The 16,638-nt window shown below is 40.9% G+C and overlaps 1 protein-coding gene across 36 annotated transcripts in view; it reads left to right on the forward strand.

Moving 5' to 3' along the window:
* Window positions 1–16,638, forward strand: part of LOC128764562 (neurexin-1a-like) — a 223,358-nt gene that overhangs the window by 130,463 nt on the left and 76,257 nt on the right. For all 36 annotated transcript variants that reach the window (XM_053874382.1, XM_053874389.1, XM_053874390.1 and 33 more), the window contains one exon: window positions 11,296–11,477. In XM_053874382.1, the coding sequence (XP_053730357.1) occupies window positions 11,296–11,477 (182 nt within the window). The remainder of the gene's footprint in view (window positions 1–11,295; window positions 11,478–16,638) is intronic.

The raw sequence follows: 16,638 nt of genomic DNA on the forward strand, positions 1-16,638 counted from the left end.
ATCCCTCATCTACCCGTCACTGACCACACAATTCCATTGAAACATCATGAAAATCATGAAGGAAATGTCCATATAAATCATGTGACAGCATCAAACGTCGAGGCTCAGACTGAGCCCCATGTGAGTCAGATACTGTAGCCAACTCATTGTACTTACAGAGAATCACAATGCTTCAGCTTTAGTTTCGCTTCTACATGACCAGACGGAAACAGCGGAACATGTTTTATAACTACCAGCATTGGAATGAAACTCATCATAAACGCTCTCCTGAGATCAAAAGATTTTTTTGTGCTTGGCAGTTTCCACTAACTTTCATTTGCTTGTGTGGTGAAATATCCGCTCTGTTTCCTTCTAATGTGCCTTTGTGTGAAGGGATATTTATGCTGATGCTGGGTGGGGTGCAGCTGGTGATGGGCAGTCCGAATTGTCTCTGGTCTCAGATCACAGCTCTGGACTGGGTTTTTCTTCCGCCCTTCCGCGGTATAATTATCTAGCACACTTGTCTTTTCCAGTAATTAGAACTGCAGTCACACTCCACATCTGTTGGCTCCCTAACATAGAAGACAACAGCTTCTGGAGACCATTTGGCTCTTGTGATGTTTGTATTACACGCCACACACACACACACACACACACTGACTGAAAGTAAATACACAGAGGTCTGATGGAAGAAAATCACTCAAACATGCTTTTAAGTGGAAATGAATATGCAGAGAATCGCCTTCTAAATGCTTTAGCAACACAGGGATTAGCGATTGCTGCAATATGAAACACGGGATACAAAAGAATGCCGACTCCACAAATTGCTGGAAAACAAAATGGCTGACCTCAACGACAGAGAGGGAGAGTTGTGTCTGTGAAGCAAATGAGGCAAGTGATGATGAGAGAGTAAATTAGACGCTGTCGATACCGCGGGACACCTCGATCAGAGCCAAGGCTGTTGGCTCGGGGAGCAGATATGCAGCTGGTAGTACTAACAGAGGATCGTTTGGTGTATTTCTCTGTTAAGACACTGAGTCTTGTCAGCGCCGGCGAGATGGGCCAGGGGTGTCTGATGGGAACATGCATCACTTTGAGCCTTCAGGGGAAGGAAGTTTGCACCCAGAGAGCTGGACCCTAGCTGTGGCGACCAAAAACAGGATGAGCGGTCCGTACTTTTGCATTGAAACTCCGCCGTGACGATCCATCCGTCATCCTCTGAGCACTGAAGGTGTAGCGACAAATGGCTTTGCATATTGGTGGCAGCGAAATCCGCGCAGCATTAATTTGCCTCAGAAGTTGACATTATAACATCATGACAAAGTGTATACATGACAACCACCTGGGGGGATTTGGAAGAAACAAGCGTGTTGTTGGTATGCTACCCTATAAGATTAGATTTTTCTTATTTTAGCTGATAAATCCTAGAAGCTGGGAAGCAATAGCTATGGAGTTGGTTGTTATGTTATGCTCTAATTCATTAGAGTACGTTCACCTCCCGTTCTTCAATGAAACAGGCTTCTGCCTGCATCAAATTTTCTCAACTAAGCATTTCAATTGCCGGCACTTGTTGTCTCTGCCCTTTTGGTAAGAATAAAAATGACATTTGCTGTGTGTGACAAAGACTTTAAGCATGATTGATATGGATGATGATATGGTATCTCAGCAAAATAGTCAGGAAATTATCATATATTAATATGTGGCCTTTGACATTCAATGTTTAAAACTGTATTTATATATATATATATATATATATATATATATATATATATATATATATATATATATATATATATATATATATATATATATATATATATATATATATATATACATATATATATACAGTGTATATATATACTGTATATATATATACAGTATATACAGTATATACAGTATATATACTGTATATATATATACAGTATATATATATATATATATACATATACAGTATATATACTGTATATATATATATATATATATATAGTTCAGCATTTTGAAATAGGACACAACACCGATATGAGCCGATGCCGACAACCCTCCCACCGTTTTGAAATTGTAATAGAATTTTTTTTTTTTTATCCACTGTATCTTGGATGGGAAAGACCTAAGAGATATAATTACCAAAATAATAATTACCAAATGTTATCTGTGTATCTGTGTAAAGAAAGAAAGAACATTTTAAAAAATATATAAAATATATTAATATACTTTATATAATGTATATACATAATTCCTATTAGATGACTTTTACATCAAAGTCTGACTACTGATTTTTTTTTTTTTTCGCGAACTGCCATAGTGTCTTAAGCTGCCATCTTGTTTTAAAAGCAAATCATTTTGTTATGCCAATACAAGGTGGTGCAGGTAATATCACAGTTTTTTTTTTTTTTTTAACATTTTTAACAGGGTGGAAAATTTTAGCCAATGAGACGGGCTAAAAAAAAGTGTTGGTCCTACTCTGCTTTCAGTTGACATGTTAAGTTTGCTGCTCCCGGGACAAATAGGGATGACCAATCAAAGGGGCACGCAGCTACGCCCCACATTAGGTCTCGCCTTAATTTCATTACATCAAATTAGCAAAGGCAAAAGTGAGAAGGGCAGAGAGCAGGCAAAGCGGATTAACGGCGCGCGGCTTATGAGGGCAGGTTGGACGGCGTCTGCTGTCCTATGTGCAATAATGCTGCTGTTGGATTTTCTTCAGTAGGACGGCTTAATGCTCTTAGGTCACTTGATACTGTTTAAACAAGACTGTGCAAGAAGGCGAATTAAAGTATTGAATCGTCTGAAATAAACACACTTTGAATCATATTTGATGTATTATGACGATGATTGTCAGTCATGTAAAGCAAAAAAGAAGCAGCTCCGTCTGATCAGTATGATATTGCTGCTTAAGCACGTCGGGGTATTCCATTTCATTTTCAAACATTTGATAGACCTGGTACCCGCCGGACTGAAGATTAAGTCTCAGTCCAGTGAAGTGTAAAAGTTCCTATTGATCGCGTTGCATATCTGCCAATACAGCCAGACTTATTAAGACAACCCAAAGTAAGCAGGCTGTCGGCGTCCTGCCTTGATTTAGTGGCCGCATCCGTGCGCTTTCTGCTGACTGCAAAGAGAATCGCTCAGCTCCAGCTCTCTGATAAAGACTGACGGGAAATTTATCACCTAAAATACAAGGGTGGAAGCAAAGCAGAGGGTGCAGAGGAATGAATTTTGGGGGTCCTTGACACGACTAAAGCAGAAGGGATCGGTTTTACCGCTCAGCGCCCACAGTTATCTTTAATCTGGACTCTTTTCTTTGCTCAAATGTGAGCGATGAACCAGCTCATACTGCATTGTGTTGTTCCTACTGTAATATTATTTTCCACTCTTTCTTCCTCATAACACCCTATTCTGCTTAAACTGCCTATCAATGTACGATCCATAGATTTTTTTTAATTTCCCAAAGGGCTGCTCACATACCATTAAAGATGGAATCTTGCCTTTCACCTATGAAACACGGGTCAAATCGTCGAAGGTGCAGAGCAATGCGGTGACGGAACAATGAACAGATATAGAATTGGAGATTGGGTGGGGAACCGGTGAACGGAAGAAAGGGGGCTACAGGGACCTTTTCTGACTCCACTCTGCCTCACTTTTCAGCTCTAACTGTCCAGCTGGAATGTATTTATTTTCTTCACCAGAGGCTACTGCGGCATCTCATTCTGAACAAGGGTAGAAAAAAGAAGGTTCATCTTAATTCATAGAAAAATTGTCTTGCAAGAAAAGTCTGCAGGTCTGGTGTGTGGTGAAATATCCCCTATTTATCAAGTGAACGCTTTGAAAATTTGTGAAACCTAAAGTGACACACTTTTGCTGAGAAAGTTGAAGAAGGAAGAGGGTTTGTAGTCGATGGATGCAAGGCTTATCTGCCCTACTTGTGGTGCTAGAAGCATTCCCATTGGGTATCTTAATTTATGCATCTATAAGTGGCATGTGAGGGTTTTCTGAATGAACCCTCATGAAATACGTTACATTTCAGTCGGAACAAATACCTGGTCCTTTTTGTTGGCCTGCGTCGACGGTAAATATTCAGTTGAAGTGGATATTAAACAGGTCAAGTTTTTTCTTCTGTTGTCGTGTATTTGATGCCACGAAAAGCATGGAAGCACTTTTCAGTAAAGAGGGAAAATGTGTAGTGATTTGTAAATTTATATACGGATGGGGAGCAAACTCTTGGGCTGTATTTTAATCGTGAGCTATATGGTTATGATCCGCTGCAATTCCCAGGAAGCTTTTTACCAACAGCCATGTTTACGTGGCATTTAAGATTTCATTAGTTTGTGGAGAAGCAGACGCGCTAGCTGTGGGAGTGTCAAGGGATTTAAATGAAGATGGTGGACGGTATGACATCATATAAAGTGAATCCATGTGAAATTTAGCATCGGCTAATTGATAAATAGCATGTAAATGAGTTGAACCAGGACATTGTTGGTCAGTTTACAAGTGTTATAATATGTTGGTTGATTGACTCTGTGCTTCATAACATAAAGAATGATCTAAATAAGTCTAATATAACTACTCTATTTTTGGCAAATCATATTACCGTAATTTTCGAACTATAGTTCTCACCTGAATATTAGCCACACCCACTCAATGTAAGGAGGGAAATCGATCTTGTTCATACATAAGCTGCACTGGTCTACAAGGCACAGGTTCAGTCGTGCTGTTTGTGCTGTAGACAGGTCAGTCGTGCAAAAACACTTTTCAGAACTAGTTTTGATCCAGCATCGAGAGAGGAAATAGTGGCAACAAGCTGCGTAATGTGGAGCATCTTGATTTATCCACGCTGCTCTCACAATAGACAAGGTGCAGCTCTCCAGCCGGGATCAAGTCAGCGGGTAACACCCGACTCACTTGTGTTCACGGCGGACTTTTGAGCCGAACGCACTTTGTTTCGAGGCGGTGTCTCACATCTGTAATCCACATTAAACCCCTCAAAATGTGCTGTTTTCACCCATGAACCCAAGGTTCCGACACCACTGCCGGTCTCAGCTGCTGCTTCTGGAGTCCAGACCACCAGGAGATCGACTCTGTTGACGGAGCTGTGGACACGTGTGCGAAAACAGCGCATTTTGAGAGCTTTAAGGGAAAATAAAAAGCCTCTGATTTCATTGCCTGTGATTTAACCTGAATTCAGCCTGTTAGTATTATTTACATATAGAAACGATCTTTGTAGGTTGGAAAATTGGACTTGCCTTTAACTTGAAATCTTCCAATTTACTTCACCGTTTAATTGTCCTGAGAGGGAAATAAAGCGGCACAGATGGATGAAGCGCAGCAAAATATTGATACAATTGATTCTTAAACGTCCCCCTTGGCTCAGAATCCAAGGTCATTGATCAGACTGAGCTCCTCGACCAGATATTGTCGGTCATGACTGGACAGTAGTGTCCTCTCAAATTGTCGTAATGATTTTGGAGGACAGTGAAATGGTAATCCAATAAGACTCATTAAACCCTTTTTAATTGTTTACCCGGCAGGAAAGTCGAAAGTGATGTCAGTCTTTCGATTGGGTTTTGATGTCACTGGTTGCCTAAATGATGGGCGTTTTATCTCAGTGGTTAAAAACAAACCAGACAGTAAATACATGAAAATAATAGTCAATATTTTCATTATTATCATTATTAATGTTGTAATTAAAGTTGCATAATAGTATTGGGAGGAAAAAAAAGCACTCACACTTTTTATTATTGATTTTATTCAGGAGTATTTCGTAGAAAGATGGAAACTGAGAGCTCCATTGTACAACACCTTGGCTAATCTATTTTGGTGCTGCAGTCATTACAGGAAGCCTTGGCAGCAAATAGAAAGATGTGCAAGTGTTGGCTGCTGACAGAAAGCAGATCCATAATGTCATCTCCTCTTTTCATATTTCCATCACAAGTATGTAATTATAATTGGATTCCTCCAGTTTCTCGGCAGAAGTAGTAATATGAGGCTTGCTCTGTCGACTGCGATCGAGGTCAAAGGAAAGACACACTTGATTCTGAGCCGATCTGTGATTCATTGTCTCGCCCTCGGTTGGTTTACGGTGAGACGGGTTGTCAGGGATACAGTGCTTCAATGATAGTGTAGTGTTTTAATGCAGCCGTCTTATCAATATTCTCCCGCCAGTTTGACTCACTCTCCCAATGTAAATTTTTTCTCTTTTTTGGGGTTTTTTTTGTGTGTGTTTTTTATCATACGACCGCTTTCGGAGAGAACTAGAATTAACCTGCGGCTGAGAATCTTCTCACCATATGGTTCTTTATTAACACTAATCTAACACTACACTACGAACACGCAAGTGAAGATGCAAATCAGTAGGATGTCAGTATGTCTTTTGATGTCTTTCACTGCTCTTATAAGGCCTTTAATCATGAAGGCTGATATATTTTCTTTTTTTACAGTTCATCAATACGCTGTCACCACATATTTAATGTCTTACTAAATGCTTAATTGCTGAAACAAATTCTTTATTTTCTTGATTCCTCTATACATTTTTATGAAGGTCTTTATTCACACTGGGTAAGATCTTTTTCTTCTTCTTTCTTAATAATGTTTGGTCTACAAGGGTAGTTGGAGACCAGACTATATGTACGACACATGAAACTGAAAAAAAAAAAAATAAAACATAAATAAATACAAAGGTGGTGTGTTCGCCACCTGTGAAACTCAAAGCCCCGGGGGCCAAACTCCACCCTCTTAATTCATTTCTTACGCTTCCCAGGAGTTTTAAATACATTTCATTGGTTCTGATGTGGTAACTCAAGACAAGCTCGCCGACTCACGTATGATAAATATTAAGATCAAAAAATGACTAAAATGAGGACGATTAGGAACAACAAAATGTAATGGAAATGTTTCTAAAAATAACAAGTTGAATTGTTTAAAGTAGCATCCAGGCAAGAGCGAGAGTGAAACGCTGTCTCTATGTTAATAATATCAGAGTGTTTGGTTTGTCAGAAAGTGAGTTCAGGTTCCAACATATTTGGTGGCACCCAGTCAGCGCATCATGATCCTGCCACACACCTGGGCACAAGGACCACAAACAGGCCTTTGTTAATTCCTTCATGATGAGAGAGCAAAACCTGCAAAAAATATACTGCACTTTTTGTTTGCAACATTCTCTTGGACTCTATGTGTAACCCATTTGTTTTTTTGTTTTTTTTGGTCATTGAAACCACAGACCTCAAATAACTACACTAATAAGTGTATTTTTGTGTTTTTCTTCTTGCATATCTATTATCAATTATATTGAAGTCTTTAATGAATTAGAACGTATCAATGACCAATACTCATTTTCACAGCATTTTTGTCTGTAAAAAAATACATTGCAAAAATACAGCATAATAAAAATATTTAAAATAATAAATCTATTTACATGTTTCACCCATAATTCCGCAGCCACGATATTCACACTCAAATGAGCCTTCAGAGTGTATATTAAAAAAATGAGAGTGTATTATTTTGGTTTGTTATTTATTGACTTATTTTTTTATTTATTTGTAGAATTTTATTTTATTTTTATTTATTTTATTTTTTTACTTGTTTTCTTCTGTCCGGTGTTTTGGTGTGTCGGCCCCTCACAACAGTCACGGAATATATATAACTCAATAGAGCAGGGGCTTAAATTGTTACCTACTTCTCTCCACTAAGAATGCATTTGATTTGTTGACATATTTACATTTTTTTAAATTAAAATAAACCATAACATGAAAAGGAAAATGAAAACCAAGTCATGCTGTTTTGCCATAGTTTATGGCAAATCACTTTACGCTATTATTTAGCTCAACAGCGACTGAATGAAGCTGTATTTATTTAGCTCATCTTGTTAAGACCTGTGGTGACCTCCCAGCAAAACGGATAACCGTAGGAGGTAGAGAGCGTGCGTCTAATGGGAATACCTTACACAGCAGAATCTTAATTACCTTCTGTTTGCCTGCTCTTGTAAGCCCCTGGTCCTCTGATACATTGTACCTCAAACTCCCCATGTTGTATCTTGTTCCTGTGCTTTTATTTGTTCTCCCAGACAGTGAGTGGACTGGGAATAAGCTGAAACCTTTGTCAAATTAAAGGGAGAACAGTCGAGCAGGACACCACTATATCTAATGACTACAACAAATCCATATTGTGCAGCGAGTCCCATGAGAAGGGGGAAATAACAAATGTGGCGCCAGAGCATAATTACTCCCACCACTGGAGTTACACCGTCTGCAGGATCCGTGCCACTGCGCAGCCATGTAGGTGGGCATTAGCCATGTTGTTCTGGCTTCTTCGAGTTTTCCATTTCACTCAAGTGGCACGGCCATCATGTGAAGTCCTCAATTCTGTGCTGTAACGGTTTATGTAAGCGGCGCTTGTCAGGAGTGATAAACAACGACTCCAGGCAGTCTGAGTTGACATTTTTGCTGTTCATTCATTTAGCTTAAGGGTGCCACGCACAAGATCGACACACCAGTCTCGTGAAATGAGTTATCACTGTATGATAATATTTTGGGAGGTCACCATCAGTAAATAAGCTGTCAGTGGGTGTCATATCGCATGAACAGACAGAGGGGGAAATAAGCGCTTAAGGGGGCTGCGAGTTCCGATGCTGACATAGTTTAAAAGAGCTTAATTATCATAAGCTGGAGCAGGGAGCAAGTGTTTGGTGGCTGCAGGGGAATCTTTCAGACAGCGACGTCGGTCCACCACGAACTACATGAATTGGAGATGCTCTGCCGAGTGGGCGACATCAGATATGCATTAAAGGGAAGCCAGCGGAACAGGACATGGCTTTCATCGGTCGCCTGCAGACTTTCCGAAAAGGGTCGATGCCTCCACCTACTGATACATCACACAAATTGGCTTTATTTTATTTTTACTCTGGTCATATTTTATGCAAAAGGAAATGTGGGGTTGTTTCATCATGCTGTTTTGGGCTTATTTAGGCGCAATTGGGAACAGATTGGTTTTAGCAAAGGACTTCAGTCCAAATCTGCCAAAAGTGGGAGGGGCCATTCTGTGTATTGGACATTGATTCATGCGACTCTCTGTCGACGAGAAACGTGGTGACTCCAAAAAAAGGGCCAGAAATTGAACTCCCTCATTGCTTAAAGCCCATGGATGTTCCCTTTATGTGCGATATTGTACCAGTCACTGATCACGAGCTTCGATGCATTGTTTGAGTTGGTAATGCCGTTCACCAATATATCCTGAAGGGGGAGCAGTCCAGAGTCAAAAGTTTATGACAACAACAAACTCCAAAACATTACGACTGTGGTAGTATTGAAGTATTGATAATGCATCTCTTGCTCCAAGGATGGAACAGAGTCACCGTTGTAGAAGGCGGTGGTCAATGAGGCCGATAAATATATCGCCACAGGAGAACGGAGAATTTCCTCCATTGTTATTATCGTCTTTGTGTCTCATGAGAGCTACGTATCGGGTAGTAACAGCGACACTGTCCCCCACGGTTTCCGGTGGTACTGCTCCATTTGGCCCATGTCCGTAAGCTTTGTGGAAATGTGAGAAGTATCCAGATCCGTATGTAACACTGAGCATTAATTGGCCTTTAGACGTCACGTATTGATGATCGTGTAGAGACATTTTGTGTCCAATGTTGTGTTTGTTGCAGTAAATGTTTAAGTCAGGATGCAAGGGATGACCGTAAGCTCTTGTTGTTGCTACACTTCTGACGCTACTTGATATGTCTCGCACATTGAATTCCCCTCAGCGACCCTCACAGTGCCACTGCCAAAGTGCAGCTGAGTTCTGCGTCACGAGCGCAAAAGTCCACTGTCCAGGAGATACACGTCACTTAGATGCAGTTCCGTGCCATGGTTCATGACAAATTTGGCAAGAGACATGTTTACTGTTTAGTACCAAGGCGTGGCACGGTGTACCCTTTCAGTCTCTTTACCGACGTACTGTGGAAAATACATCGCGCTGCCCAAGTTTACCATGCCGCACATCTCTTGGAAAAGTCCAGAAAGAGTGTTGCTGAAGGCAGTCAATAACTACGTCTGTCGTATTATACTGCGAGACACCTTTTTATATTAATAATGAGGAAGCTAAATTACAACACAGCAACTTGAGCAGAGAAATAGATCTGCAAAGGAAAGCCAGGGGGAACAAAATAACTCAAATATATATAAATAAATGCATTATTTATCGATAGTTTTTATCTCCCTGTGTGAATTGGTTTACAAGAAAACGTTGGAATTACAGTCGGTGTGATTTATAATGTATTGTTCCGGCTGAGGTTGTTCAGCTCCCATCCCGATGGATATTACCTCACTCCGTCTTCCTCCTTCTTGAGCTCAGTTGCTCATTCTGGCTCACACATATGTAAATAAACCAACTCCCGGCGCCTGCTTTTCGTACTCTAATCTGACAGCTTCATTTATTTCCAGACTTTCCTGAAAGCATTTATTCCTGATGACACGGTTATTCATGGCAACGCTATTTATTTATTTATTTTCTTATGTGGATTTCTTGTGTGGAAGTCAGACTGTCATGTATAGAAACCCATTGCCAAACAACTGACTGGCGTCATGGCACCCTCGTAATGGACCGTTTTCTGTCCATTGAAAAGTACTTTTTCCCTCCACCCTGCATTTCAGGAGGTCACTCTCCAAATACCCCAAGGCTCAGACTCAGCACAGAGGCAGATAATTAGGAGGCCCGTCCGTCGACGGGGTCATGTTGGGACCTTTCTTAAGGCTGCTAAAGACAACAGAGAAGTGTGGTCAGAAGGGAAGCGGCTTGTTTGGAGGTCACTGCAAGGTTATAATTGGAGCGGCCGGTCAATAATGCTGCTGACGGTGTCTGCCTTTGAGGCGGTTAATGAAGCATGGAGGTGCCCGCACGCTGGTTACCTGGGCACCAGGGAGCAGACGAATTCACACGTGTTCACTTGTTCTCTCGCCGCCAGAGGTGAGTAATTGTGCTGCATTATAAGGGAACTGGCTCTCCCTCCCTAATTCTCTTACTCATGAATTTACATGAGCGTAGTTAAACCCTCAGACAAGTGCTGGGAGCTCTTCAGGACTGATATGTTGCTCAGGGCACAGGCGCATATTCTGAGCAGAGAATGCTAAGTATCCGGGGAGAATTGTGAGCACCCTGGTTTTGCTAGCACACGTCCAGCTTGACATTATCGGCGCCCCCTTCTTAAACATGTATATCACACGGACAATATGTCGCCATGTGGATATTACTGCATGACAAATTCATCCTCACAATATTGTTGAACTACTGAGGGATCTGAAGCACATATCTGAAGGGGTCTCTCTCTTTCTTCCGCAGCGGGGACGATGTACATTTTTGGCAGAGATGGCGGACTGATCACGTACACATGGCCTCCCAATGACCGACCCAGCACACGAGCAGACCGGCTAGCCATCGGCTTCAGCACACACCTGAAGGACGCCGTCCTGGTGAGGGTGGATAGCTCCTCGGGTCTTGGGGACTTCTTGAAACTCCACATCGTAAGTGACTTTTTCAATTATTGGCATTGCTAAATGTAGCGTCGTGCGATTTCCAGCAAATGATAGTTGTTTTCCGAGCAGCAGCGTCTGCCGGATTCAGCAGGAACTGAGGGAAATGATGTGTTAATGAGTATCGGTTCATACAGTGTGGACATCATTCTGTCTGCAGCCTCATGACCTTTCTCTTGCTAAACACCCACTTACAGACAGCACTGACACTGGCCAGACGCATTCTCCACTCACACACACACTCAGAGAGAGAGAGACAGAGGGGACCATTTAAAATGTGTTGTCACTGATAGAAACATATAATGACAAAAGCAAATCTGAAAGACAAAGAGAGTGACTTTATCACATTATTATTCACTTAAAATTCAATGACAAATCTTCTCCATCATCATGAGTTTTCTCCTCGTGCCTTCAGGGCAGAACAATGCAGGCTGTTTAAGAACACGCAAGTGCATCTATCAAGGATGGGATGAGAACAAGACAATTAAGAACCTGAAGCTGACACCAAAAGTCAACAGGCAGATGTGTTCAGGCAGATAACAAATCTTTTATCATTTCCGTGTGTACTGAAACGGATAATGATCCATTTGTACTGAGTTTAGCCGATGAATTCAAATTATCAGTAAGTGCACTTGTAAAGTAGGTTGTCACATTTAGAAGGTCTTTGGTCTGCTTGGTTAAAAATAAAAATGTACCAAAAAATAAAATGCTATTAAATGTGAGCAACACAAACTAGACTCAAAGAAAAACAAAATGTTTGAATTCGGACGGAAATACTCTGTTTAAAACATGTAAAACAGGCAATTTCTCTTGCAGTCACTGCTTCATAAATTGAACATTAATACCGTGAATCATAACATGTTGAGATACAGATGATGGTGGCGCATAAATAACCTGCTCCTTTTTTGAAAAAATAAAGGAGGGAATTATTTAATGCTTGTTAGTTATGGCAGAGCAGGATGTTCGAAAATAACCACATGAATTTTGTCATAAACATGCCCTTTAAAAATCACAACTTGTTGCTAAAACGCTGCAGCAAAAGCTGTGAAAAGTCAAAGTAACAATAAAGCAAAAGCATCTTGTAGCTTTTCCGCAGGTTATGTTTTTTTTCATTCTATTGACATTCTATCCAGAGAAAATGTTGATAAAGCAACTTTTGACCGCAGGGGCAGTGGGTTGTGAGAACCCCCCTCCCACATCCCCCCACCCACTCTTCAGCTGTTACTGCGAAGCCATGCTCTTATTTTATTTATGTATCCTCTCGGCATTAATCTGGGGGTGAATGTTGCATTTCATTAAGAAGCGTGAGAAAATGAAAAGGAAAAATGGAACTCGTGAAGAGGTCGAAGGTTATGCTCATCACTTTCATCTCTGCTTGATATTTGGAGTCTTTTAAACCCGAATAATGGAATGTGCTATGCCGCCCCTTATATATTGAAACGGAATTAAAAAGTAAAAAAAAAACTTTTTTTGTGGCAAAAACTGAATGGAGTCCTTTTATTTTGAGATTTTTACACATAAAATACCAATTTTGAAACTTCTTTATTTTTACATTTATGTTTATGTAGGTGCTTTGTTTGAAATGCATATTCTCTGATAGATTTGGAACTTTTGCTTTACTCCCGCAGTAGGAAATTCCATTTTATACATAGTTAAATTGAAATTTAATGGAACATGAAGTGGCCGCTAAAATGGACCACAACTTTCACGAGCCGATGGGGCCTTAAAATAATCCTGGTCCCATATAAATGGAGACGAATATCAGTGTGTCTAATAATAATTTTGAATGATAGCGATGGTTGAAACAATCCTTGATAATATTTTATTTGCAATAATAATGTATGAATGTTCTTCAGATGCTTTCCAAACATTCGCACCAAAGCTGATTCTGAATTGTATTCTGGTAATTCAGTGTTATTTGGGCTGAAAGCAAAAATGTCTTTGGAGGTGGAGTGTATCTTCAGCTGTATGAGATAGGATTAGAGCAGATTTCAGTATTTACCCCCCTCCTACTCCATCCTCTACATCCCTCACCCCCCTAATCTCCTGCTCCCATTTCATGATGACAGGAAACCCAGCGGGGCTTGAAGGACGCCATCTCAGCTCACACTCTCAAGAGGGAATTTTCTGTGTAATATGTGGAGATTGTGATTTAAATGCACCTCAAAGAGTCGTGATCCTCCCTCCTCCCACCGCTGCCGTTCGATTGCAGATAAAGACAATGACGGAAAAGTCAGTCAGCCATCCAATGTTTGGGAGTCATGGTCTTCACTCAAGCCCATTTACTGTGCAGCAGATGGGAGAGTCGCCTATTAATAGTAATTCAGCTTTGGATTTCATACAAACCTGTACAATATTGATCACACAAGCCCTCTAAAAGTACAGCTTTTTTTTTCTATGATAAGAAGCGTACCCTTTACCGTACTCAGACTCCCTTCCAGGTAGCCCTTTATCTCTGTCTTTAGCAGATTCAGCTATACGGGTAACCTAGAAAGATAGCTTGTATCCCTGTGGAGGGATGTATTGTACCGTAGTATTCTACTGTAGAATTCAAACGTTGTTGTAGCGGATTGCAGGGCATGTGCCATTTTCATGTGCTGTTTATTGTAAACATGTCTAAATGCAGCAGTGCTAACTGGGTTACTATCACAGACGTTTAAATGATTGTGTTCCTCAGACAGTGTCAGCTTCATAACAGGTATTTCCTATATCATCCGTAAATAATGAAGCGCAATTCTATTTGAAATTATAGAGTCTCTTTTCTCTCTGAAGAATTTGTGGCCTCTAATAGTTACTCAGAGGGCCACGTTCAGCCCACTGACCTTGACTTTGCTCACCCTCAAACACAAAGGCCACATCTCAACTGAAGTTGCTAACTGTTGTGCGGCTACTTGTGTTACCATTTGCCCCCCGCATATCCACTGTCAATGACCTGGGATTGTTTTTGCTGCCTCTGTTGTGTTGGCCGAGCCGCAGCGACAGAGTTGATCACAGCCTCTCTTCAGCCTCCGTCTAGGCCCTAAGGGCGACTCTGATCCCTTTGTCTGATGGCAGTCAATCCAGACTCCAAAAGTGGGGCTGCTCAAGTCTCCTTTTCTGTCTTCTAATTTCTTTTAAACAGACAATTAAAATGACTATATAAAACGAAAACAATGGAAGGAATTGACCGACTATGCCACGGAATTAGTGAAGTCCACGTAGCAGGGTGGATGGTGGAGAAATAATGACTCCCTTGTGCTCCCCGTGGTCTTTCTCTGACTACCTGAAAGCTTCACCTTTAATTGCGGTTCCAATTCCTTCCTCACGCTATTCATCTCATCAAAATGGCTTTCGATGAGACAGAACCTGACAATTGCTGCCTTCAGGAGGCACCATCTATCATGCACTTGTGCTTCACCTTCCGCAGCAGTTTGTGATGCATTAAGTGGCAACAACAGTCTGGTTTAAGGCTACAGGTGTGATTGTTACCTGCAGGTAGGTTCAGTGGGCCTTTGGGGAAACCGGTCTCATGCTATCCCCAGTGCACCCATTAAAACACCATCCAGGAGAAAGGCTCTATTCTTCATCCCTAGCTTCAGATAAGTCTCCAGTAATTACTACCCTTGTTCTGGCTTGCTTGTGATGCCCACCGGATTAAACAGTGAGCCGCATTTTTGTGTTATGGGTACGTGCACATCATTGGCAAAATATATATCTTCAGAATTATGGAATCAAACCAGTGAGGCTGAATTTGGGGCTGTTTTCTCTCTTCACTTGTGCTTTTAGTTTCACCTAGCTGCATTCACATTATAGCCCTCTCAGCTGTTGCTATAGCAAAATATACTGACAAGGCCCTCGGGGGCAGGGGTGTGTTTGTGAGTGCACCCATAATGGTGTTTATTTGTGATTATGCATTACCCTTCTCTGCCTGAGCACCGATTCAAAATTGTTTACCCATGCACACCTTCTCACCTTTAGAAAATGCTAACTTTAATATCTGGCTATTACTTGCTTTTCATTTTAAATTCAAACCTTGAAGCTCACTCTTCATTTGTCGTACAAATATAAACAATATTTTTTCTTTCATAGCAGTGGCACCATAAATTCAGGACTTCAGGAACAAGCTTGGGAATATTCTGAATTTGAATAATTAACTCTACACGTCTTTTATTTACAATAAAGCGCTAAAAACACACTGTTTTTGCCTCCGTGTCCCAAGTTCCAACACCACAACTGGTCTCAGCTGCTGCTTCATGTCTCCCATCCTCCAGGAGATCGGCTCTGTTGGCGGAGCTGCGGACACACGGGCGAAAACAGCGCATTTTGAGCGTTTCAAGGTCAATAAAACACCTGTGATTTCACCTGCTTAATGTGACTAGACTCACTATTTTGCCAAATACAGTATTAGCTGTGTCATATAAACCACAGAAAAAAGTAACTGCTTATAGTCTGGACATTACGGTAAATAAAAAATAGGTAGCCATTGGGACTGCAGGTGCATTAGGGGAACATCAAAATTCCAAATTTGTTTTTCCATTCCACAGGGAGGAAAAATCAATAACATTATACCCATGTATGCTGTCTTACTCTGACATATAGAGCAGCCATGGCATATGGCATATGGTTCTGCTTTTAACCTGATTCCCGGCCGACAGTAAAGACCTGTCGGAAAATGTCGTTTTCCACTAAAGCCCTCTGTTGACGGCAAATAGGATTTTCATGTAAAATGCCATATGCTACTGTGATATTTGATTTCTTCGTAATTTTAATTTACCAACAGATTAGCGTTCCACAGAACGTTTTAGTCCGAAAAGTGACAGGTTTGCTGTAATACTAGGGATCATTGCAGGTGAAATATTCCGTCTCAGCTCCATACAGCGTGTCCCGGCTTCTTATTTAAAGTGTTTAAATCACTGCATTTTCAAGTTTTACAATGCACTATTTGGTGCAGCTATGAAAATCAGGACGTAATGGAGAGGTAGACGGCTGAGCGGGACGTTAAAACAGCAGTGAAAGGAACAGATGGAGAGACTTCCTTTTCTTTCAAAACACTGGAGCTAAGGAAACCACTGATCCCATATGACTTTTACAACGTCGACACATCATTTTGCTGCAGACAAGAGCTCCTATGGAAATGACAGGGTTTATATCTAGCATTGATTCCATGTCCTCC

The sequence above is a fragment of the Synchiropus splendidus genome, chromosome 9 (assembly GCF_027744825.2).
Source record: "Synchiropus splendidus isolate RoL2022-P1 chromosome 9, RoL_Sspl_1.0, whole genome shotgun sequence".
Taxonomy (NCBI): Eukaryota; Metazoa; Chordata; class Actinopteri; order Syngnathiformes; family Callionymidae; genus Synchiropus; species Synchiropus splendidus.